The sequence below is a fragment of the Neopelma chrysocephalum genome, unplaced genomic scaffold (assembly GCF_003984885.1).
Source record: "Neopelma chrysocephalum unplaced genomic scaffold, ASM398488v2 Primary Assembly neopelma1_98, whole genome shotgun sequence".
NCBI classification, from domain to species: domain Eukaryota; kingdom Metazoa; phylum Chordata; class Aves; order Passeriformes; family Pipridae; genus Neopelma; species Neopelma chrysocephalum.
In genome coordinates, this window is record NW_020897761.1 from 2,160,214 (window position 1) to 2,184,744 (window position 24,531).

The window sequence follows — 24,531 nt, forward strand, 5'->3', positions numbered from 1 at the left end:
CTGGGGCTCATGGCAGTGCTGGAGCTCAGCATTGTGGTGCTGGACCCTTGTGCTGCCTGGGGAAGATCAGCTCCCATGGACCAGCACAGCATTAAGCCTTTCTGTTTTAACTCCAATGGTTTTGGTGAAGTTTATTCAGATAAAGGAAGCAAAGAGCTCACCCAGTGCCTTAAGTGCTGAGTGTACTTATTATGGTAATACACAGTTACTTGGCTAAAGACATGATTGCTGCCATTGTAACACAAACACACAGGCAGAGAAAACCCCTAAAAGGAATTTCCTCTTCGTAGGTCAGTGGTGCTGCTGGGAACCCACTTCTCACAGCAGCTCTTTATTAGTTAATCAGCTGCTAGAGGAAAAAAATGAAGTATGTTGTGAGATTCCAGGGCCTCCTGCCTGCTGGGGCTGGATTCCTTGGCTGTGGCACATGGTTGGGGTTGGGATAACGGGGCTGGGTCTCTTGGCAGCGTGTAGCACCTCTTGAGGATGCTGCAGAGAGGATCTGTTTGTTTTTTCTTCCATCACATGTGCTCTGGTGCTTGAAAAGGCTCTTCTCAGTGATTTGTGGGGTTGGGATGCTGCCTTTGGGTGCTTGTGTCCCGTTTCAGCCCACACTGATGTACAGACTAAGGGGCCAGAGCTGCTCACTATTCTGTCCCTGTTTGGCCATGGCAATCCCGTGCAGGAAGGGCTGGAGGGATGCTGGGTGCAGTCTCTCTAATGAGATCCCCATTAGATGGGCTGAGCTCCAGCTGTGTCAACACAGCTGGGTGCTTTGTGTCCTCATATATGCCCTGGGCTGAGCTGGGACTGTCATTCTGCTCCCAGCAACTGTGCAGGTGAAAGCACAAGTGCCCATGTGTTTGCAGGTGAGTATCCCCTCTCTAATTCAGTTTGGCCCCGTGGCCATGGTTTTATCTGGATGATTTCCCCGCGGCAGGAGCAAACAGTAAATTTCCTGACTTTTATTACTTTGAGACTGAAGTTTGGGAGATAAGAGCCTGTAGAGACTTCATTTTCAGGTGTTGAAAGCCTGTGATGTGTCACAGCACAGCGGTTCCTTAGCTCTCCTGTATCAAAACCAGACAAATGTACCATTGCTGGGCAGCAATGTCCCCCTCTCCGGTGGAGGTTGGGGTGGCAGAGGCTGCTTGGAGTCCTGTGCAGGTCTGTCCTATACTCTTACTGCATCCCAGTCGTGCAACCAGGGATATGGACAGCAAGTATGAGCTGGGGTCACCTGTGGGAAACCACATGTGGGACTATGAGGGGGTCATACAGGTGGATATGCTATGTTCCTTTGCTTTTTTAACTAGTAATTGTCATTAATGGAGCTGTGAAGCCATATTCTGTCCAGCTGTTACCAGGGAGCCGTGTGGCAGCCTGGGTTTATTCCCAGGAAAAGACTGATTTGCAGCTGGAAGGGCTCAGAGGCACCAATACCTGAAGGGAGCCTATTAGAAAGATGGATACGGTCTATTTATAGAGGCATGGAGTGACAGGACAAAGGGGGGAATGGCTTCAAACTGAAAAGAGAGTATATTTAGATTAGGTATTGGGAAAGAATTCTTCCCTGTGAGGGTGGTGAGCCACTGGCATACATTGCCCAGAGAAATTGTGGCTGCCTCACCCCTGGAAGTGTTCACGGCCAGGTTGGATGGAGCTCTGAACAACCTGGTCTAGTGGAAGGAATCTATGGCAGGAGGTTTGGAATGAGATAATCTTCAAGGTCTTTTGCAACCCAGGCCATTCTATGATATGCACTCAAGCTGTATGTTATTAAGCAAACCCAGCATGGAAGTTGGGCTGCTGGCTGCCTCCGTGGTCCCAGCTCTGTCCACGGTCCATTTCCAGCACATCCCGAGCTGTTTCCTGCTGACAGAGGCAGGGCTGGCATTTAAACAGCAGAAGCCAAATTACACGATGAGCAAATGTGGTGGTTTTTCCCCACCAATTCAGATTTAGTTTGGAAATAAAGCGTGTTTGTTTTCCGTGTAAGGAGGGGAGCAGAGGCCAGAGGACGGGCAGGTGCCCCGGTGCCGGGTGCGCGGCACCCCGCGAGCACCCTCGTTAGCGCGTAAGCCTCGTCAGCTTCCCCTCACAAAATGTTCTGGCATCCTCCCTTCTCTCCTTGTCGCTTCTCCAGAGGGAACGTGGCTTGTTCCGCTGGCAGCGTGAGCCCTGTTTGCTGAGGCGGAGGCAAAGCTAATTATTTCTATTTATTTCCTCAAACTTTCTCAGTGTTTCGTTTGAGGTCTCTGCTTGAGCTTTCCTGCTTGTCTCCAAGCCTGGGAGTCACCAGTGTCCCTGGAGCAGCCAGCCTGGTGGGAGGTGCATTGGTAGGCATCAGGAGAGCCAGTCTCCGTGTGGATGCTGGACCTGCCCTCGGGTTGTGTCCTCATTTGCTCTTGGCTAATTGTCCTCAGGGCTCTGCTGCAGCCACAGCATGGCTGAAACCTGGAGTGTTCATGCTTGGTGTGCCTGAACGTCTCCTGTCCTTGCCAAGGAAATGTTCAGGAAAGGAACAGGGCCACAGAACAACAGTTCTTTGGAAAAAAAAAAAAAAGTAAAACCAACACTAACCAAACAAAAAACAAAACAAAAATCTCATCAGCTACAGGAAAAAAATAAACAAAACCACCCAAAACAGCAACACAAAAGAAAAAAAGCCTCAAGAAAACCTGGAGTAGCTGAACAAGGAGTTAAACTTTAGCAGGGGAGGGTTGAAAACGAGCAGAGCGAGATGAAAAGCAGAAGTTGAGGAAAATGAGATCTTATAAAGGTGTCCAGAACTGACTTGAAAAAGTAATTAATGCTCCTAAAAAAAGTCGCATGGGTAAGCAAAGTAGTGGAGTGAAGGATCTGTTTATAGCTTTCAGTGGGAGCAGCCAACTCATCTTATCAATGTGCTAATTAATTTGCTGAGGCTCTTGCTGGCAGTTGCCTTTTCCTTTCCGGAGAGCTTGCCAAGAGCTAAATATCCCTTGGGCTGGGCAGGTTTAAATTTGGGGTGATTTTAGATACCTTCTATTTACAGTGCATCACTACAGACCCGAAGGAAACAGGATGTTCCCCTGGGCTGTCCATCCCTTCCCCTGCAGCAGGGAGATGTCAGGCTTATTTTGATGAGGATGAAGGGCCATGCTCTATGTTGTCCCCTCAGTTACTGTTGATTTTTTTTTCCTATATTATTTTTTCTCCTGCTGTGGTGTTTCCCAGCGTTTATCCCAACCTCTGTTTTCACCTCCCTGTTTGTTCTGGAGGAGGGGTTAAAATGATGATGTGCTCAGTTTGCTGCATTATTAGGGGCTTTAAATCTTCCTTTTCCTTGCTGGGTTATCTTCTCCTGTATCAGAGATGTAGTTAAGAAGGGGGCAACAACCCCAGCTCCCTTGTCCCTTCTTTCACCTCCATCACAGGCAAACACTGGGAGAGGAATTTCAGGGACTGATGGAGCAAAGGCCTTCCTGGAGCAATTCCAATGTGAGAGTACAGTGTTTCACCATGACAAGGCTTTGGGTATATTCTCAGACACAAGCATCTCCTGTCTATAGGGCATCATCTACTTTGCTTAGCAAAGGAGAATTACATGGCAAGGTGTTCCTGACAGTGTTCCTGTGCCTTTTGCTCCCATGTGTAGCTCCTGAGTCAAAGTCACACTGATATTTCCACATCCAGCTTCATGAAGTACTGCCTGTCTGTCTGTCATCCCATGAATGTGAGGCTGGAGTGGGATATGGATGATCCACCCAGGCATAGCTCACAGAGAAAACCCAACCAAATGGAAGGAGCGCAGGGGTGATCTGACCTGGGTGTCCCAAGGCTCCTCCCCTGTAATTTTGCTGTGATTCATCTATGGGAAGCTCTGCTGCTCCAGGGAGAGCTGGCTGCAGGGTCAGAGAGCTGCAGGTTCAAGAGGTGCAGGGGTGCCCAGTTTGGGAAATATGAGGAGAGCACCAAGGCAGGCAGTGGTACCCCTTGACCTAACCTTAGGGACCCAGTGATGTTGTGCACTGTGCCTGGTTGGAGACAGTCTAACCCAGCAAACCCTGGAGAAACAGGACTTTTGGTTGACGTGGGGTGAAGGGAGGGAATTGTGGTGCAAACAGAGCAAACCCCTGAGCCTCCCCTCTCTGTCTTGTTCCCCTCCAGAGTGATGAGCCGCAAGAGCACCCAAGATGCTGGGATTTGGCACGTGCTCCATGGGCGCGCCGGGCAGGGGGGCTGAGCTGGACGATGCCTCCCCCCGCTACGTCCTGGCCCTGCCCGAGGAGGAGACGTGGCGAAAGCACCGGCTTGGCTTGATGCAAACCACCCAGTCCTGCAACCTGCTGGAGCCCGAGGGCCTGGCCGAGGCCCTGGTCTCGAGGGCTGCCAGCTTTGATGCCCTCTACGAGCCCCGCTCCCGGGATGCCGACGCAGACACCGGCAGCGCCTTCGACCTGGGCCTGGGCCAGTATGTGCCCGTGAGCCCGGACGTCATCAAGCGCCGGCGGGGCGGGCTGATCGAGCAGAGGGACATTATCAAGGCACACGAGGCACACAAGATGCAGAGCACGCCACAGGCGCGGAGGAAGGAGTGGGAGTAAGTACCGGAGAGCCCCCAGCCCAGGTGGGCAGCCGGGGGGAGTGGGAGCGTTCCCTGTCTGATTTGGGGCTGGCGGGAGACTCTGGGGGGTGTCATGTCGGTGGCATCATCCCCGTGGTGCAGCTGCCACCCACTGTGCTCCATCTCCTGTTCCTCCTGAGCTGGGCTGCTCAGCTCCAGGCTGGAGGGCGGCATTCCATGGAAACGGTGCACTTTGGGTGGGGGTCCCCTAAGTTGTGAGGTGCTCTGTGGGACGTAGAGGAAACTTGGAAGTTCTCAAGATAGTTTTCCTTGGATGCCGAGTGAGTTTTGGATGCATTTGGGGTCATTGCCTTCTGCTTTTGCTGTGGCTTGAGCCCTGCTGTGAGGGCATTGTACAGATGTGTCACTTGGGGACGTGGTTTAGTGGGGCTTGGCATTGCTGGGTTAATGCTTGCCTTGATGACCTTAGATGTCTTTTCCAACCTAAATGATTCTATGGTTTGTATTTAGCTCCAAAAAGCGTTCAAGTCGGAGTCAGAGTAAGTTGGAGAGACTAACAAACTTGACAAAACAGAAGTGCTTGGCAGAGCTAGAACCTACTGGTTTTACTTACTGTTTTCCTTTAATTAAGTTATTCCCATAGTTTGCCTTGCTGCTGCGAGAAAACCCCGGTTCCAAGTCCTGGATTAGTCTCTCCCACCTGGCTCTCACTGTGTGACCAAGGCTGCAGCCATGTGCTTCAGTCCTGCATTTAAATTACAAGCTCCCCCTCCCCGTGTCTGCTCAGCAGAATTGCCTGGGAGAAGCTGTTACAGCACATCCTGCTCTGGTATCACTGGTCTAGAGCAGCTCCCTGCCTCAGGCACTTTGTTTGGGGAATAATGTTTAATAAAACACCCGAAGGAGTTGGGAGCCCCTGTATTAATTAGATGTGGCACGTTGCTTTGGCGAGATCCAGGTCAGCGTGAAGCTGGGAAGGTTTCTTTGGGATGGCTTCCATGATAAAACAGCTTGTGATAACACTGAGGCTGCTCCTGCTTTTTTTTTTGGAGAGCAGCCCAGTGTTGAGGCAGGCTCTCCCTGGCCCTTTCAGCTCTGTGCTCATCCCTGTGTGCCCAGGGAACCTCCTGGCCGGTGACTCAGGCAGCCCCACACAGGGAAAATAAATTGACATATGGGCTCGGCAAGCACTCGGTGCCTTGTTATCTTTTGCATCCCACCGGGGATGCCAGATGAATAAATCATGGCCGGGCAGGAAGCAGAGGGATGGCCTCGTTAATTGTCGGCTGGCGAGTGAGTCCCTAGAACGGCTGCTCGCTAATTAACTGCCTGGATCCTACAGCTCTCTTTGGTGGCAGGGACATGAAGCCAGAGCCCTTCCCGCTCACACTGTGTGGGATGTGCCCCTTTGGCCGCCCTCAGTTGCTCCATCCAGCGGTAACTCAAACACAAAGCCCAATATTTCTGTCTTTAACACATTGGGAATACACGGGCGGCCGTGCCGGCTGCTGCCGTCCCAGTGTGGTTAATAGGATGTTTCCCCAGGCTGGTAGGGTCCAAACTTTGCATTTCCCAGCTCCTGGATGCTTGGGTTTGTCATCTCATCCCACTTCACGGTGGTTTTGTGGGAAGCCTCTGGTGTGGGGTGGATGCTGGGCTCTGGCACTAGTGGCAGCTCTTGGGCTTTGCAGACCTCATGTACCACTGAGGACCTGAGAGCCCCACTGCCTGTCTCTGCCAGGTCCCTTCCTGGGAAGTTGCTGAGCACCAGGGAGCTTGATCTGTTCCTTTCCCAGACTTAGGTGCCCAGATACCCCCTCAGCCTGCAAAAACCGCATGCCAGAGGCTCCTTCTTTAACATCAGACTCATAAATGTTGGGAGAGGGACTTTTGATAAGGGCATGGAGTGACAGAACAAGGGAGAATGGCTTTAAACTGAAAGTGAATGGGTTTAAGATTAGGAAAAATTCTTCTCTGTGAGGGTGGTGAGGCCCTAGCACAGGTTGCCCAGAGAAGCTGTGGCTGCCCCATCCCTGGAAGTGTTCAAAACCAGGTTGGATGGGGCTCTGAGCAACCTGGTCTGACAGAAGGTGTCCCAGCCCATGGCAGGGAGTTGGAATGAGATGGTCTTTAAGGTCCCTTCCAACCCAAACCAGTCTTTCTAGGATATACCAGTGAGGTTTTCCCCAAAAGCTTTGCCAGAGCCCAGACTGGTGTGCAGAGCCGGTAACCCTAGCATTGTGGATGCTCTCTGGGAAAAGATGGATAGCGTGTGGGGGAGAAAAAGCAAATTAATTTCCTTGTGTGTAATTTTATTAGTAATAATGCAATTTTCTTGTGATTTAATTTTCAGAAGGGCTCATCTCACATGCCTTGAATCACCCTGGGGGCTCTCGCCTGGGCAGTCTGGCTCTGGTGAGCAGTAGGGGGAGTGTTTTCCCGTAGCTCCAACATGGCAGTGGACATTAAATGGAATATGAGGAATGTGGAAAATGGCTGGATATTTGCAGGAGGTCTCCTTGTACTCCTGTTTGCTAGCTCTGGCTGGGTAGTCTGCAGTGTGGTGGGCACAGGGAGAGAGTGCAACATGTGCCTCTCTGCTGCTGCACGAGACCTCTGCTCCCCTGGATTAGCTCTCTGTCTTTGCAGATGTGGCATTCCTGGTGTGCAGCCAGATGTTGGTGTTTAGCTGCTCTTGATCTGGGTTGCAGTGAGGGAAGAGAAGCAAAGGTTTTTTTTCTACTAGCATTGGCAGGTCCAACCCTTACCAAGCCTCCACCTCTGCTGCCTTTTCCCAGTGAAACAACCCCATAAGTGGAATAAGAATAGGAAGGATAAAATTCTCTTTTCTGGTTTTTTTTTTATTATTATTTTTCCATGAGTAAGCTGAGGCAGAGAACAGCAAACACTGTCTAAGTGCCTGTGGAGCAGTGGCTCTGTGGGAGGCTTTAACTTTATGGTGAAAGGTGCATGTACCAGCCCACCTTGTTCTTGTCTGAGGGATTTAAGCCCAAGGCAAACGTTAAACCCTGTATTCCAGAGTCCCAGCCTGATGCCCCACCCTCCATCCTTCTGTTTAGGTGCTGGGATGGAAGTATGTGGAGAGGTTTGCCATGCTCCAAGGCTGGGTGTGCTGCTGCATGGAGTGGTCATGGCTGAATCGCTGCTGTCGTTGCTCTGTACGTCTGGCAGCATCATTTGGGTGATGTTTGGCTTAGAGACAGCTCAAAAGAGAAGCTCCTCGTCAAAACAAGCAAACGGGGAACCTCCTGTGGCTTCTCCGGGCTGAGCAGCTGCTTCCTTAGCTGATGGTAAGGACAGGCAGAGCCACACAGGGAACATCCCAGAGAAGCTTCAAGCTGAATTGGAAGCAGACAGGACCCAAACCTGCTTTTGCATGGCCACAAACCGAGTGGGCATGGGAATTCGTTAAGCTTAGCTTATGATATTTGGGGAATGCAAGCTGTGCTCTCATTTTGGAATGATACCTGCAACAAGGATGCATGGAAAAGCCTGATTCCCAGATGCCAGGCAGGGAGCATGGGAGCAGAGGAGACTGGAGGGAAAGCAGCCAGGATGGTGGTACAGTGAAGGTGGGATGCTGTAATTCAGCACTGGAGTCCCTGAGTGATGGGTGGCAGGTTTCAGTGTCCCAGGGAAGGGATGCACTCTGCCCACAGCATAGGACAGTGATCCTAAAGAATAAGGTAATTAGAAGCGATCTCCTGTTTTGAGTTAATGCCTCTGATGCCACGAGTCTGTGAGGTCTCCCTTGCAGGGTATGATCTGGTTCATGGAGCTGCAGGATAGGAGAGCTTCCTGCTGCTCCCTCGGATCCATACCTGCAGTGCAGACCGTGGGGAGCCTTTTGGGCTGGAGCGTGTTGTTACTGCAGCTCTGCCTTTGTGCCGTTTTATGGGAAGCAGGGAGAGAACAGAACAAGCTGAAAACGCACAGGGTGTTGCTAACAGATCTCAGTGGCTTTTTATGACTTGGCAGCCTCTGTCTGGTTATGTGCACGCTCTGCATCCCAGATTACAAATGAAGCTGCCTTTTTTTTTTTTTTTTTTAAATCCTTATTTCTTTTTACTTGTGCTGAACGAGACAAAGGGCCCCCTTGGTGTGTGTTGGGCTGGCAGCTCAATCGATGCTTCCCAGCATATTCCCCAGCACCATCTGGGTTTAATTGGCTGCAGTGGTGGGGAGAGGGCAGGAGTGTGCATGGGGTGGCACTGCCTCTTGTCTGGGAAATGCCCCTGGGCACTGGGGCTGTTTTGGCAGCTGTTTCAGCACTCACTACTCTGTCCCTCCTGGGCTCTGCAGGGAAGGGACAAACCCTAGGTGGCTCTGGGTCATCGCTACTGATGCTTTGTGGCACAGTTTTGGGAGAGGTGTTTGATGTAGTGGGTGTAGCTGCTGTGCTGTGAGCAGCAGCCCTGCTCCCACCCGAGTGGGCTCTGTGGGGGCTGCTCTGTGCTGTCCTGGGGGCAAAGGGCTGGAGGAGGGCAGTGGCCCTTAGCTGCAGCATCAACGTTGAGAGGGATCTGTGGAACAGCAGCCCTTGCTCCTCTGTGTGTGCTGCTGGGGAAGGGAGAAGGTGTCCCAGCATCCCATCCAGGTCTCAGCTCTGACACCACTGTCCAGTGCCTGTCACCCCTCCTCAGGTCTCCCTCCTGTTTCTTCCTCCAGCACTTTTGCAGTGTCAGTAACTGTCAGAGGCAGCTTAGCCATGTCCTTCTCCACCATGGGCTCCTGTTCAGACTTCTGCTGCCATGTGTCTAGGAGCTTGGGAGGGCTGGGCAGAAATGTCAGGGCAGCTCAGGAACTGTGGGAGCTCTGCAGGTGAAAACCCTGAGATGTTGGTGGCAGGTGATGCTGGGGTTATGTACCTGGGAGCATCCTTCATGTAGATATATCCATGATTCCTATGCAAGTCCTCTGCAACCCAGGGCAAAGAAATTAACCTCTCTGAAAGTCTAATGAGTGCCTTGGTTAAGGTGATTCTCTCTGCTCATGTTTTACCCTGCACGAGGAGTAATACAGGTGGTAGAAAGGACTATGGATATGCTAAACCTGGGAATAGGGACACTGAAATAGGGCTTTTGTCGTGGTAACTTGGCCTTGAGCAGCAGGGAAGCATTTCTCCCAAAAGTATCTGACCTGGACTTCCCTGTGCTCTCCCTGCTTCCCTTTAGTGCAGACCAAGGTTTGGATCCTTGGGGAGGAGTTCCTTTTCTGACCTGGGATGAACCTGAGTTCCACTGAATATCCTGGCAACAGCACAGAAATAGCAGCATCTTTCGCTGAACTGCCTCAAAGTCTGGGTTTCTGGCACACCCTGGAGGAATTTCCTCTCTGAATTAATTCAGGTGACTGCAAAGCCTCCCAAGGGCTGCCAGGGAGGTGGGCACTTTAGGGACAGTCCCAGCCTCCCTGCAGAGCAGAGCCCATTCTTCCAGGGAGCTGGGCTCCTTAGGAGCTGGATGCTGAACATGGAAGCCAAGGTGGCTCCCAGCAGATGCCTCTGCTCAGGAGCTGCTGCCTGGTGTTTTGCCACCACATCCTGGCAGTTCCTACTTCCCTCGCTGGAATCTCAGCTGCAGGTGTTGGGAAGCTTTATTAGCACATCTTGGGGCACTGTTGAAGCTGTGCACCATACCGTGGCTGGTTGTGTTTCTCAGGAACAAGCCTTCGGAGGGAGCTTCCCCCCTGGCCTGGCCATGGCTCAGAAATGCTGAATTTCTGGGAGGCAGGGCCACCTAGAGCAGGCTGCCCAGGATTGTGTCCAGATGGGTTTTGAGTATCTCCAAGAGTGGAGACTTCAACCTCTCTGGGCAGCTTGTCCCAAACACTTAGTTCCCCTCACACTGAAAAAGTTTATTCCTATGTATAAGCAGTTTGTTTTATTGCTGTTTGTGCCCATTGCCTCTTGTGCAGTCACTGGGTTCCACAGGGAGGAACCTGGCTCTACTTTCTTCTTGCACTGTCAGGTATTTTATGCACTGATCAGATCTGTTTTGAGCCTCTTCCAGCCAGGTTGAGCAGTTCCAGCTCTCCCAGCTTCTCTCCCTTAGTCACCTTTGCTGGATTTGCTCCAGTAAGTCTCGGTGTCTCCTGTCCTGGGGGCACAGCACTCTGGATGTACCTCACCAGGGCTGCACAAAGGGGATGGGTCCCCTCCTGGACCCGCTGGCTTTGCCTAACACAACCCAGGAGGCTGTTGGCCCCTTTTTGGAAGAGCACATGGCTGGCTCAGGGTCAGCTCAGTGTCCACCAGGTCCCTCGAGGCTTTCCCTGCCGAGCTCCTCCCCAGCCAGGTTTTCTTCCACAGGTGCAGGGCTTGGTGTTTGCCATGAAGCTGAACTCCAGGCTGTTCCCCTGCCTGTTTCTCCAGGCTGCTGAAATCCCTCTGGATGGCAGCACAGCCCTCTGCTTTAGCAGTCTCTGGTTTAGAGCACCTGTGAGCATATTTCAGTGCAGCGTGCAGGCAGGGAAACTTCTGATATTCAGTGCTCGTTTGCACCCTCGTCCTTTCCCTCCCATGGGAATAATTCAGCCTCTTCCCCTCTCCCAGGCAGCCCTGTGTGATCCTGATCAGGGGGCTGTCTGCTGGCAGAGAGATGTTTGTGGGAGAGGTGTTTTCCAACCTCTCCACTGTGTACAGCTGATGTTATTTATTGCTCTGTTTCTAAGGTGTAGTACACCCTGCCCCCCCATACTATTTGTATTCAGCAATGGTGGAGTAATAAGTTAATTCAGGGTGGAATTCAGGGACCTCAGGAGGTGCCTAGTCTAATCAGACAATTGTTTATTTTTAAGGTAACTCAACATTTTGCATTTTAAAACACAGTGCATGTCTAATTGCACGTGCCCCAAATGGCATTTTCTTGTCTGAGAGGGTGGTGAGGCCCTGGCACAGGTTGCCCAGAGAAGCTGTGGATGTCCCATCCCTGGAAGTGTTCAAGGCCAGGTCAGACAGGGCTGGGAGCAACCTGGGATAGTGACAGGTGGCCCTGCCTGTGGCAGGGGTTGGAATGAGATGATCTTTAAGGTTCCTTCCAACACAAATCATTCTAGGATTCTGTAAAAGGCTGGGAAGGTCCCTGAAATTGCACTAATGCAGCTTTCAAAAGGTGACTCCTGATTTCCCCAAGTGGCTTGTGAAACACTGAGACCTTTCTTAGAAAAAGAGATGAGAGATGCTCTTCTTGTCTCCACTTACCTTTTTCATGCTCCATGGGAAAGGCCGCTCCGATCCTTCAGCACAGGATTATGGGTGTGTGGGTCATCCAAAACATGTTGTGTTTCTGTTGTTTGGCTGGTTTTGGGCTGGTGCTACACAGCCCAGCAAGGATCTTGCTTTTTAACTGGGGAAAACGGACTGGGGAAAACCCTTCCCAAACTGCTGGTGTTGTCTCATCTTTCATGGATGATTCTAACCAGCTGCCTGAGGGTTGTTTGGTGGGAAGTAGCTTTCCTGCAAGCTTGCAGCGTGGCACCATGGTGGATGATGCTGTAGCATAACACATGATGTCTCCATGGGCTCTGATACAAACCACAAGTCCTTTATTTGTCATCAGAGAAACTTCACAGGGGTCACTCTTTTCCCGCTGCAGCTCCCGAAAAGTAAACTGGTATCTGGTGTGCTGTAACTCTTGTCCGTGCATTCGCTCGAGTGGAAATAGGCCTAAAAATTCTTCAATGGACTTTTTCTCATTGAGGAATCATGGAAGCCATGTTCTGCTGGGGCTGTGGGTGAGGGTGTTTGCCTTCACAGAGGCTGCTGAGCTGATGACTCCCTGCCGACGCAGCAAGGGGGACGGTTTCTTCGCACCTCCCAGCACTGAGTAGCTTTCGGAGAGAGGTTTTGCTCTTTTGGCCTTTTCTCTTTCACAGGTTTGGAAGATGGGAGCAGCATCTCCTTCCTGGCTGCGCTCCAGGGATGGAACTTCTCTGACTGTCTTGAGCATCAGCTGCTCAGTGCAAGTTCAGACTTGGTGGAAAAAATTTTTCAGCAGCTCCATCTTCTCCTGGCGCTTGTCCTGACAATGTAATTTTGTCAAAGCCACCCTGTTTGCCAGCAGGTTGCTTTGAAGAAAGCTGAGACTGTGTGAGTTTGGCTTCATTAGGTTGGGGATGGAGTTGACGGGTTTCTGGTCCGACTTTCTTTTTGTTTCCAGGGGTATTTAAAGCCCAAAAGCAGAACAGAGGCTCCTCTGTCATCCCCACTTGCTGGTACTGTGAGTTTTGCTGTGTTTATCTGACTTGAGCCTTGCAGGGCAGGCAGAGGATCAGAGAAAGCATGGGATGGTCCTCAGGCATGGACCTGCCTCTTGTGGGGGCGAAGAGGAGATCTAAGGGAGAAGAAAATCTCCTGCTGGCTTTGACAGGAGCTAACACTGCTGCGCCAGAGGGGTCATGAGGATGCTGAAGGAGAAAGAGGGATTTATTCTGCTTTGGGTAGTGTAGCACTTGAAAAAATACATTTCAGAATCCCTCTCCAACCTTTTGACAGGCTAGAAATAAGTTTTCTTTTGTTGGCTGTTTATGGATGGCCCTGGGGATGTTTTTTCTGATCTTGTTCCCACACACCAAGTTTGGCAGCTTGGTGTTTGGCTCTTGCAGGTCTTGGGTGGCAAGAAGAGGAATATCCTTCTGGGGCCGGGCTCTTTCCCTTCCTCCTTTCTGTGGTCTCCCTTTATCCATTCTGCCCAGTCTTGGTCTTTTGGGCAGGGTAATTTTCAAATATTCATATTATTTCCCCCATTGGATCCTCTCAAGGGGGCCCCTCTAGAAATGCATTGCCCAAAACTGGACCCATCTGAGATGGAGGAGGATGGAGAAGTGTGATCTCACCTCCTGCCAGCTTAGTTAGTATGAGGCTGGGATGCTCCACAGCTTTTGGCTGAGGGGAGAGGTTGTGTAGAGGGATTTGGGGGTTGGAAGCAGGGAAGGAAATTTACTTTAATCTGATGGAAGAGCAGGAGAAGGCGGATAGCTGTTCTGAGAGGTGGGATTGCTGCATGCCTGCCCAGAGCAAACAGGATGCAACTGGAAGTGCTAATTACAGCCCAACTCTCAAGGCTAAATAAAGCAGCAGGGCACTCCAGGCAGTTTACTAATGGGTGGTTATTTCAGGGCTCTTCAGTTGAGCCATAAAACCTCCTGGCCTAAGGCAGAGAGTTAGGCCAAGGAGAGCTGTGTCACCAGGAACACTCCAGTGGGGTGTTTAGGTAAGAAATGGGAGAGCAGGCAGTGACAAGATCCTTCCCTGCTGTGTGGCATCACTGCAAACAGCACTGGGGCCAAGTAATGCTGTCCCTCATCTGTGGTGGTTTAGGGGTGATGGGGTCTCACCTGCCTCTGCTTGAGGTGTCAGCAACCCCCTTGTGCTTGTTTGGGCAGAATGTGCACCCACAAATGGGGCTGTTGGTGTGGGGTTTGGTGGTTTTGGGGAGTACAAAGCCCTGAGCAGCCTGTGGGAGGTGGGTGAGTGCAGGCACTGAGCTTCACAGTGGCAGAGTGAGACCAAGCACCAAAACCGGCTCTTGTGAGTTTTGTGGTGCTAGATGCACATCCCTAAAGTGTCCCCATAAATGCCCAGGTTTCTTGGCTGTCCTTTAAGCCTCTCTTAACCCTTCCAGACTGACATCATTTCAAGGCCAGGCTCTGAGCAACCTGATCAAGTTGAAGATGTCCCTGTACTTGGCAAGGGTTTGGACTAGATGACATTAAAGGTCCCTTCCCACCCAAACTGTTCTATGATTCCATGATTTGGTTGCTGAATCCCCCTTTGATCCAAGATGCAATATCCTTCTGCTTTATCAGTAGTGCTGATGTGTGAGCTATTCCAGTCCCACAGCAATGCAGTGTGGGGGGACAGCTAACTTGAAGGCTCTGTGGTATGTTTGGGCACTTTTGGTGGCTTCAGGAGGTATGTGAGGAGTTTAGCTTGGAGTGTATGTGATCCCAGGGCACTGTGGGTCTTGGGCCACCTGAGTAGGACCTGGTGCTAGGCTGTGGTGCTGGCATCTTGTCATGCCTGCCCTGTGCTGAGGAACACTTGGGGAAGGATAAAAAGCAGATTATACACAGCTCCTGATCCCTGTTTTGACATCCCACCTGACTTGCAGAGACACCTTTAACGTGTCTCCCCTTTGCTTGCACAGAAGGATGTCACAACAGATCAGCCACTGGGAAGCATCTGCATGTAGGGGAGGAGGAAAAGGGGCGGAGGCTCTCAGGGTTTCCTCCAGGCTCTGCCTGGAGCTCCCTAAAATGCCCTGGCTGATGCATGCCATCAGTCCTGACATCTTACCCCTAGAGAAGCTGGAGGCTGGTGGGCCCTGCTGGGGTGTGGTGGGACATTGTGGGTTTGGGAGCCTCGAGTGGGACCTGGTGGGAGCTACATTCGTGTTTATGTGGCATTTTGCTTTAGGTTTGTGTTGTGTTCTGCTTGGCACCTGAGAACTTGCAGGCATTTTAAAAAATGGGGCCAAAGACGTTCCAGGCTGGGTTCTCTTAAGCAATCACTTGCAGAAGGGTTAGGAAGAGGGATCCCTGGGGTGGGAATGCAAGGTGTGCTGCAGCTGGGGTCTTGGAAAGGGTCTGCAGGAGGAGGGCTGGGTGAGAGCTGCTCCTTCTGCACCACTACCACTTGCAGGAGCTGGTTGCGGGGGTGGTATGATGACCAAAATCTTAGTTTCCAGAAGGTTATTGCCCCATCCCAGCAAAGAGAGCTTTTACAAGATTGTTTTCCTATTGATTTTAAAGATGCCAAGGCTGGATGTTGGACTCAGGGGCCTTGGTAATTAAAACCAGCAGTGTCTGTGAACAGGGGGGTGTTTTATGGCAGCCAATTACACTTTCAGCTTCAAGCAGATTCAAGTTTTCCTGCTGCTGCTGTGTGACCCTTGGTGTGGCTGCTGCAGCCCAGTGACCAGGAGGGGTTGGTGGAGTAGTGGCAGTCACTTAAATCTGGAGGCAGTCTCTAGCTTGGTGTAAGATTTGCTGGCTTTTATTAGTTCTTCCAGCTGCCTCATTCCTCTGTGAATAAACTGAAGTGCTGACCCTGCAAAGTCAGCCCTTCGGGTCGGTGCTGGGAACGTGTCCTGGGGGTTGTGAAGGTGATGTTGCTCATCTCTCTGAGTGCTGGGGAAGGCGTGTCCTGGTGGGATGGGCAGTGCTGTGAGTCAGGTGAGGTTGTTGGGGAGAAGAGTGAGCAGATGGCAGAGAGGGAACACCCCAGTTTAGGTGAGGGCTGCCTTGCTGTGGGGGGGCCCAGAGCCTCTACTGTGCTCAGCCTGGGGCTTTGTTGGCAGGAGAGACGCCAACAGGGCTGTTGTGGCCTGTGCCACAGCTGCCAACATCTGCACAAACGAACATCAGGCAGATGCTGGTGTGGTGCCATCCTGGAGCTGCTTGGACCTTCTCCCCCCACATCCCTGGGTGAGCAGCACCAGCCTGGGAATTTTGTGCTCAGCTCAGCAGAACTTACCCTCTGCAAATGGGGAGAACATCCTCTTCCTAATCCAGCAGGTAATGAATCTGTTCCTGGAAAAAATCCTTGCATTCCTGCATGGTTATAAACGTGCTTCTGAGTCACAGCTACTCAGTCCCAATTTGAAATTTGGCCAGAACACCACTGTAGATGATTCTCATTTGGTCCTTTTTTTTTTCCCCAGCATAGCCATATTTCAAAAATAAATTCAAATAAGGTTGCCAAAAGCCACTTTCTAAGATGAGTGCAGTCCATCACAGCTCTTGGGAATATCAGTCATGGAAGGGGAGGCTCTCCCCCCTTTCTAGACCCTGCCTGGGCTGCATTAGAATCACAGAATGGTTTGGTGTTGAAGGCATCTTAAAGATGATTTAGCTCGAAACCCTTGCCATGGACAGGGACACCTTCCACTAGACCAGGCTGTTCCAAGCCCTGTCCAACCTGGCCTTGGACACTTCCAGGGATGGGGCAGCCACAGCTTCTCTGGGCAATCAGTGCCAGGGCCTCACCACCCTCATAGGGAAGAATTTCTTCCTAATATCTAATCTAACTTTGCCCTCTGTCACTTTGAAGCCATTTCCCCTTTTCCTGTCACTCCAGGCCCTTGTCCATCATCCCCCTCCAGCTGTCTTGGAGCCCCTTTAGGCACTGGAAGGGGCTCTAAGGTCTCACTGGAGCCCTCTCTTCCCCAGGCTGAACACCCCCAACTCTGAATATCTTCAGGGACTTGCCTGATGCTTTCCCCGAGCAGGGGAGTAGCTTCTGGCTTTCTGAGCAACCCGAGGCTTGGCAGAGGATACTTATAATGCTATTTCCCAGTTTTTTGGGTGCCTGTACCCAGGAATGCACAGGTGGGAGACTTCGAGGTGCCTGGGCTGAGCCAGAGGCTGCTCCAGGGGGCTGTGCGGTAACTGCGTGGGGGGTTTGCTTCTGCTTCTGAGCATCCTTCGGAAAGGGGGTCATGCAGGGGGAGCCCAGACGAAGCCCTGGCTGCTGTCTGAGGCTGGGGGATACAGGGAGGGGACAGCTGCCACTAGATGGCAATGCCGGAGCGGCGGCAGTGGCCCCGCCACGGGGGGGGGGGGAGGGGGGGGGCTCGGGCTCACCCGGGAAGGGGCAGCCCCGTGTCTCTGGTGATGCCCTGCCCTGCAGGGGTGGTGGCATGGCTGGGAGTGGTGGGGGAAAAGCAAGGAGAGGGCTTGGATGGCAATATCAACGTGAGAATCATAGAACCATGGAATCATTTAGGTTGGAAAAAACCTCTAAGCTTATTAAGTCCAACTGTTAACCCAGCACTGACAAGCCCACCCCTCAGCCATGTCCTCAGGTGCCATATCTATATGTCTTACAAATCCCTTCATGGATGGTGACTCCACCACTTCCCTGGGCAGCTTGTTTCAGAGCTTGACAACCCTTTTGGTGAAGATATTTTTTCTCCAATATCCCATCTGAACCTGCCCTGGTGCAACTTGAAGCCATTTCCTCTTGTCCTGCCCGCTTGTTGCCTGAGAGAAGAGACCAACCCCCACCTGGCTACAGCCTCCTTTCAGGTGGCTGTAGAGAGTGGGAAGGTCCCTCCTGAGCCCCCTTTTCTCCAGCCTGAACATCCCCAGCCCTCTCATCAGCCTTGTGCTCCAGACTGGAGGAGTGTTAGCCTGTCTCCACAAAAACAAGCGCATCCCAAGCGCCTTCCTGTCCTGGCACCGCCTGTTCCCCTCTCTTCTTGGATTTCCTTCATTCACAAAAACCCAAACAGCCCCCTATATCTGGCTCTGGATCCCTGTGCCGTGTTGAATCATGCGGGTATCAGCCATCCTTCTTCCTGACTCACGGATCCCAGTGTGCTGGGTGAGGGTCAAGATGAGAACAGCAATAAACATCCTGGGAAACCGAGCTTGCATCTCTTGGCATAGCCAGAGACTTCTTTTTTTTCCTTTTGGCTTTCAATCTTCTCTTAAGGAGCTGCTTTCTCATAAATATCCCATCCTTCAGCACTGTCTGAGCAGGAGAGAGACTCCCATCAGGGTCATCCTGTGCTCTGCTCTGCAGCAGCAAACGTAATGGTGAACCCCGGGTTGAGGGAACAGCCCACTGCCCCAGCAGAAGTGTCCAGGTAAGGTGTGTATTCCTGCTTTGAAGGGGCCAGGAGGAGGAAGGCTGCCTTCCTCCCCCTCAGCCCCTTGCTCTGAGCCAGGCAGGGGATGCAGAGGCAGTGCTGGGTCCATTCTCCTCAGCCTCTGGGCACCACACACAGCCTGAGCATTTAGGCGGGGTGGGGTCTTGCAGTGCAGGCTTAGGGGGTGGGAGAAGCCTTGGGGGGCCGGGAGGAGCCAAAGCAGGAGCTCTGCAAGGCTGAGGATCTGCTCCTGGCAATCGGCCCAGGCTCAGGTTTAATTAACAGTGACTTAGAGGGTTGAAAGGTGGGAAGTGTGGCATCGCTGCTGATGCTGCGTTGGTGGTGGGGAGGAGGAGGAAAAGGGGATGAGCCACAAATTATAATTGATTTGTTTAGGGTAGTGTCTTGACTGAACCGAAGGGACTGTAATTAGTTGGTAACTGGTGTGGCCACCTCGCTGCCTGCTGTTAGTGGAAGGGAAGCCCAGGGTCACTCTGGCTGGCTGGTGGCCTGGGAAGTGTTTTGGGAGGAATCTGCCCACCCCTACTCCACTCTGTGCTGCAGCATAGTGGTGATGTAGCTGGGGACTTGCTGAAACCCCCCAAAATGACACCCATTTTGGTTATAAGGCTAATTGGAGGCATAGTCAATAGGGATGCAGCAGATGGGCATTGTGAGCTGGTGGGCTCTTGGTGCCTGTCTGGGGCAATGATCCCACAGTCTGTTTTGCAAACATTCCTCTGTTATCTTGCTGAGGAGGACCTGATCCTTCCTCTTCCTCACCCAGTCAGCCCAAGGCCTCCTGGCAATGTACCCGTGAGAGCCTGGGACAAAAAGCACACCCTCTGGCCCTTTGGTCACAGTAGTGCCTGCAGGGTGGAGAAGTGCCTGGTGAAGTGGTGCCAGGCTGCACCAAGGGAGAAGCCCTTGCCCAAATGAGTTAAATCAAGCCCTTAATAACATAAATTGTTTTTTTTTTAAAATTTAAATGCCTCAAGTGTCCCTGGCTGCCGCACAGCAGGCGTGAGGGATGGGGCAGCAGTCACTGTGTTTGCAGAGCACTTTGGTGGTGGTGTTGTGGACAGGGGAAGAGCATCGTGGGGACACAGGGTGTCTTGTGAGACCAGCTGTAGCTCTGGGTGCTCTGCTTGAGGCAAAGGCAGGCAGCGAGTGTCGGAGGCCCTGGGGACCTCTCTGACCTCGGCGTTCAGTGGGAGGGGTGGGGGATCCTGTGTGTGAACAGCTCCCCGGGTGCGCTGAGCAGTGAGGCTGTGCCCTGCCTGGTGGGTACGGAGGACTTGGGGACATCCCTGTGGATCTGTGGATGTACCCTGTGGGTGCCAGGAGGGCGGGGGGGTTCCCCAAAGGTGGGTGGGCAGGCAGTCCCTGCACCAGGGCACAGCCCAGCCCAGGGGACCCTGGGCACCCCTGGGTGACCTTGGCACATGCAGAGGTGCAGCACCAGCAGCGTCCCCAGTCCTCTGCCCATAATGGGTTGGCTGGGTGGGGAGCAGGGTCAGAGCCCTCCCCCCTCCCCGTGGCAGCTGCTGCAGGGACAGATCCAGCCCGGGCTGTTTACACCTCTCCGATGAGCTGCTGCTGCTTCTGGCCAACATCATGTGTCAAACAGAAAATACCGAGTGGGGGGGAGGGATGCAAAGAAGGCTGATCTGTATGCGAGTGAGCAGGAGGGCTCTCCCCGGGCACCCGCTGGCGACGGGGCGGCTCCGGCGGGGAGCCGGGAGCCTCGAAGTGTCCCAGGGATGGGGGGGGGAACACAGTCCATGTGGCCGGAGAGATTCTCGGTGCGGGCTGAGATGCGGTGGGAAGGCTGCAGGCAGGGGAGCCCCCCTTGCCCCTCAGTTTAGCCACTCACCTAGGAGCACCCGTGTGCTGGAAAGCCCACTGCAGCCAGGGCGGGAGGGGTGCTTCTGGCAGGGTGAGGGCTCCCCCATTGCCTTTGTTCCCTTCAGACCCACCCCTCGACTCTGATTTTCCTTTGCGGCAGCTCCCGTGCTTGCCAAAAGAACGCACTGGATGGAGCGAGCGAGCGAGCCGGGCGTGTTGTGCGTGTGTGTGCGCTTGTGTGCGCCTGTGTTGCCACTGACTTCATTAAAGCGAGCTGTCCCCGAGCTGCAGAGGCGCGGCAGCCTTTAATTTCGTAGCCCGGCTCCTGCGGGAAGCCGACGCCGCCTTACGCGCTCCTGCCCTGGCAGCGAAGGGCTGAGCATCCCTGGTGCCTGCCTGGGGGCTCTGCCCTCCATCCCTGCCCGCTGCCCCAGGGAGCCAGCAGATGGGTGGTCGGGCTCCCTCAGGATGCTGAAGATGGAGTCGGGAGGAAGGAGTTGGACACTTGGCTCCAACTGAGCCGGACCACGCTGCAACCTGTTCCCCCGGCCTCGGCTGCTGCGCTGGGTGCTGTACCGAATTGTGTCTTCCTTTGCGATCGGGTGGATGGAAGGACTTGGATCCCAGCCCTTTCCCTGCCTGATCTCTGCTTGCCTTGAAGCGGGGGGGTTAAAAGGGGCTGGTTTGGGCTTGCAGGCAGAGCGGTGGGAAGGATGTGGCTGGGTTTAACCCCTTGCTTCGTGGTGGAAGGTGCTTAGGGACTGAGCCGCCGCGGCCTCTGGCGAGCACGAAGGAGGGCTCGCCGCCCTCCCTGCTGCCCGAGTGGCCGTTCTGGGGGGGCTGGAAGCAGCGGGGTGCCCCTCATGCCGTGCCGGAGGCACTGAGCCGGTGCCGTGCCTTGCCGCCTCTCCTCCACGCGGGTCCCTGCTCCCTTGGAGGGATGGAGGAGAGACGGAGCTGAGCATCACCCGGAGAGGAGGAGGGGGCTGTGGTTGGGACTGCGCCCCGCAACCCCCTCCCTCTTCTCTCCCACCCCCCCGCCGCCTCGGTGCTGCTGCTTTGGCTCACCTGTGTGTTTTCTTCCAGGATGGCTCGCTTTGGGGAGGCAGTGGCTGGCAGGCTGGGCTCTGGAGATGGGGGCTCCGACCAGAACCGGAGCCGGCAAGGAGCTCCTGCCCCTGCAGGAGGGAGCCCGGGAGCCTTCAAGCAAACCAAAGCGCAGAGAGCCCGGACTATGGCTCTGTACAACCCCATCCCCGTCCGGCAGAACTGCTTCACCGTCAACAGATCGCTCTTCCTCTTTGGGGAAGAGAACATAGTCAGGAAATATGCCAAGAAGCTCATTGACTGGCCATATCCTTTCTGCTCCCCCTGCGAGCCCCCCCTTGCTCCCCGGATTTGCCTCGGTGGCCGCCCAGGACACGTGTGTGGCACTAACAGCAGGTAAGGCGTGCGGAGAGGGGTGCCCCGTCCCCCGGGGATGCTCTCCTCGCCCTGTTGCTGCTTCCCCTCCTGTCCTCTGCTCTGTGCCTGACGGGAGCTGAGCTCTTTCTCCCGGCAGGGAGCCCCCCAGCCCCTCCTCAGGCTTGGATTTGTTATCCCCCCATGCTGGTGAGGTGGGGTGCTCTGATCCCAGTTTAACCCTGCGTGCTTTAGGATGCTCTGTGCGTGTGCCTGGCGAGGGGGTGGTGGTGGTGTCGTGGCCTTTCCTGTGTGCCTTGATGCCTTGCTGGAGTTTTGTCACCCCACCCCACGTGGAGCCACCCATCCCGTTGGGGACAGCTCCCTGGGAGCCCATGAATCTCCAGTTGCTGCTGGGTGGCGGCTCTGTCGCTCCTGTGTGTGCTCTCTTTGCTGCAGATCGCTCCTGGCAGGGGCACAGCCATCCTCGCCCTGCAGCCCCCGGCCCCCCACGGCAGCTCTGGGAACTGGCTGCCCCCTCCCTGCGGCAGAGGGAAGGATGCTGAAAACCTCTGTCTGTGCCCCGTGGCCCTTTTGGAGAAACTGGCACGGGGATCTGTGATTTTATCCCAGGGATCCTCCCCGTCGTAGGGCTGGGTGGTGGGTGCAGATATCCCCCCTGCTTCCCCAGCTCCTCCATCCTTTCATACATCCCCACGCACTTATCTCTCCTCCCACCCTCCCTGCGGGTGCCCCCGGGCGCCTTGGCCGGTGCCCAGCACCGCAGCACTCAGCCCCTCATCAGCCTGGGCTCAGTGCCCTGCTGCCCCCTGAGACCCCTCCTGGGCTTTGTCCCCAAGGAGGACCTGAGCCTGAAAACTTCAGTGTGGCCATGCTTTGGCTGTAGGACCCTCCCTGTGCCGTGTTCTGCAGCAGTCATTCCATGCAGCTCTCGCCTCTCCCGCTTTCTCTCCCCGCAACTTGTTGGTTGAGTTACCGGCTCCTCCAGCGGGCATGGGAGGGCTTTCCCTGGTGCCAGGCAGCAGTGCCTTGGTTTGGTGCAACAGGTACCTCAGGGAAAGGCCTCTGGTAAGGCACAGGGATGCAAGACAGGTCACCCACCCCGCTGAGCATCGCCCGGGAAATGTCCCTTTGCAGCTCCGACATGTCAGGTCAAACCTCTGCAAAGCAGGAACTGGTCCTGGTTGGGGAACTGCACTGTGTCCAGGCTTGAGGGCGTGACCTGGGTGTGCAGGGCCAGTTTAGAGGAGCCCTGAATTCCCTGTGGCATCCCTAAATCTGCCCCTCCTGGCAGCACCCACCGGGTGGGTGGCTCCAGGAGCGTTGGTGCGGTGGCGAGGACGGGGACGTGGCGGCTCAGCGCGGAGCCCTGCAGGGCAGCGGCCCGGCTGGCTGCCTGCTTTTCCAGAATATGCCAAATTATTCATGTGCTTTTTCAGCGGGATGTGGGAGGGCCCTCGCCCCTTCGGCTCTCGTTTAGAGTGAGAAGGAGCTGGGGTGCTGCTGCTGGCCCGGCACTCCCGGCGTGGGCTGGGGTCCCGTGCCGGCGTGATGTCTCATCTCCAGGCAGCCGCTGTCTCCTAGAGACTGGAGCTCCACGACCACGCGATAAAAACTCCCCGGCATTATTCTCTCCTGGAATTTGCAATGCATGAGGGAGATGGGCTCATTTTATATTTCTTTTTTCCAGAAGTAAGTGACATATTCCCGTGTGAGTGCTGGGAACGGGCGTGCTCCAGGCGCGGGAGCTGAGCGTTCCTGCCTGTCCTCCGCCTGGCTGCCATCTCTTTCCTAGAAACTCATCCACCCTGGAGTTCCTCTGCACCACTGGAGTTTTGAGGGCTTGGGAATGGGCAAGACCTCTTAGTGATGAGTTTTGGTTAGCTTGGCCTGGCAAGTTGTTCCCGTCCTTGTAGCTGTAGCCTGGCACAGGCAGCCGGTGCCTTTTGGTAGGGCCAGGAAAACCTCAGCTGCCTGGCCTGCAGCCCATGGCATTGCTCCTGGATGAGGGTAGTCTGGGGAGGTGAGCGTTGGATCTTGGCCATGGCCAATGAGAGCTGCAGGCTTTGGGAGGGTGATGGGCCAGTCCCTGTGCCGTGGGTTGGAGTGGGCACTGCACCGAGGACAGCCAAGGGGGCTGGAGTGGAGCGCAGGGAGGAGTGAAGGCTCTTCTTCATCCAGCTCCAGTTGACTAGGTAATAGGGCTAAAAATATCTGGTGATTCAGGCCTGGATATCTGCTGGGTAACTGTGTAATTATAACCAGCAGCCTCTGCAGTTTGGCTTCCCAGTGTAAATAGGGATGATGCATGGAGGGAAAGGAGGAGAAACAGGAGCAACTGGGATTGGGATGCAGCTCCATGGGGAGGCAGGTCCTTGCCGACTTCCTTGCTTGGAAGCCCAATGCGTTACCTCCACTGGAGCTGCTCTTTTAGCCCGTCCTGCCCAGAACGTGAGGCAGCTGCTGTTTTGGCTGTAGGAACATCTCCTCCTCTTCTCCTTGAGAAACACAGCCTCGTCCTGCCTGCTCTCCTCCTGCTGATGGCCAGGCCTTTCGCCCTGATTTCATTTGTTTGGCTGCCTGGAAAGCTGCAATTCAGTTAGCACATGAGATGGGCTGCAGCTCATCCATATCTGCTCCGTTCCTCATCCACCTAATCACATTTGACCTGGATAAGATCCCTCTCCCGCCTCAGAAAGGCCAGATGACATTGTGTGGCTCTGGCTGCGTCCCCAAGGACAGCATCTGGCTGCAGGCACACCCTGGCCACTCCACCTGTCCCTGAGTTCGGCAGGGGAGAGGGATGTCCATCAGGACCTAGTTCCCTGTAGTGAGGGGTTTCTCCTATCTCGGCCCCTTGGAGGACCAAATCTGCTGTTGGGATGGCCAAGAGCAGCCCGAGTGCCTGCAGGGCCCCAGGGTGCATTCCCAATCCAACAGTCACGGGGATTTTGTTCCGTGGGAAGCACACCCGTGTGTGCCTGAATTGTTTTGCTCGTGATGAGTCTCGCTTAGACCTGACACTGTGTGGGCAGTGCCCCTCAGGGACCCTGGCAGTGTCACCTGGCCGAGCAT

The 24,531-nt window shown here is 54.1% G+C and overlaps 1 protein-coding gene across 8 annotated transcripts in view; it reads left to right on the top strand.

Moving 5' to 3' along the window:
- The first annotated feature begins 4,182 nt into the window (after positions 1 to 4,182).
- Positions 4,183 to 24,531, top strand: part of CACNA1E (calcium voltage-gated channel subunit alpha1 E) — a 111,320-nt gene continuing 90,971 nt past the window's right edge. For 2 of the 8 annotated variants that reach the window (XM_027694874.1, XM_027694871.1), the window contains exons 1-2: positions 4,184 to 4,585; positions 21,121 to 21,387. In XM_027694874.1, coding sequence (XP_027550675.1) covers positions 4,203 to 4,585; positions 21,121 to 21,387 — 650 coding nt within the window. In that variant the 5' untranslated portion in view covers positions 4,184 to 4,202. Of the gene's footprint in view, positions 4,586 to 20,258; positions 20,602 to 21,120; positions 21,388 to 24,531 lie in introns of those variants that run through there. The other 6 variants (XM_027694873.1, XM_027694870.1, XM_027694868.1 and 3 more) reach the window with 5 other exon arrangements.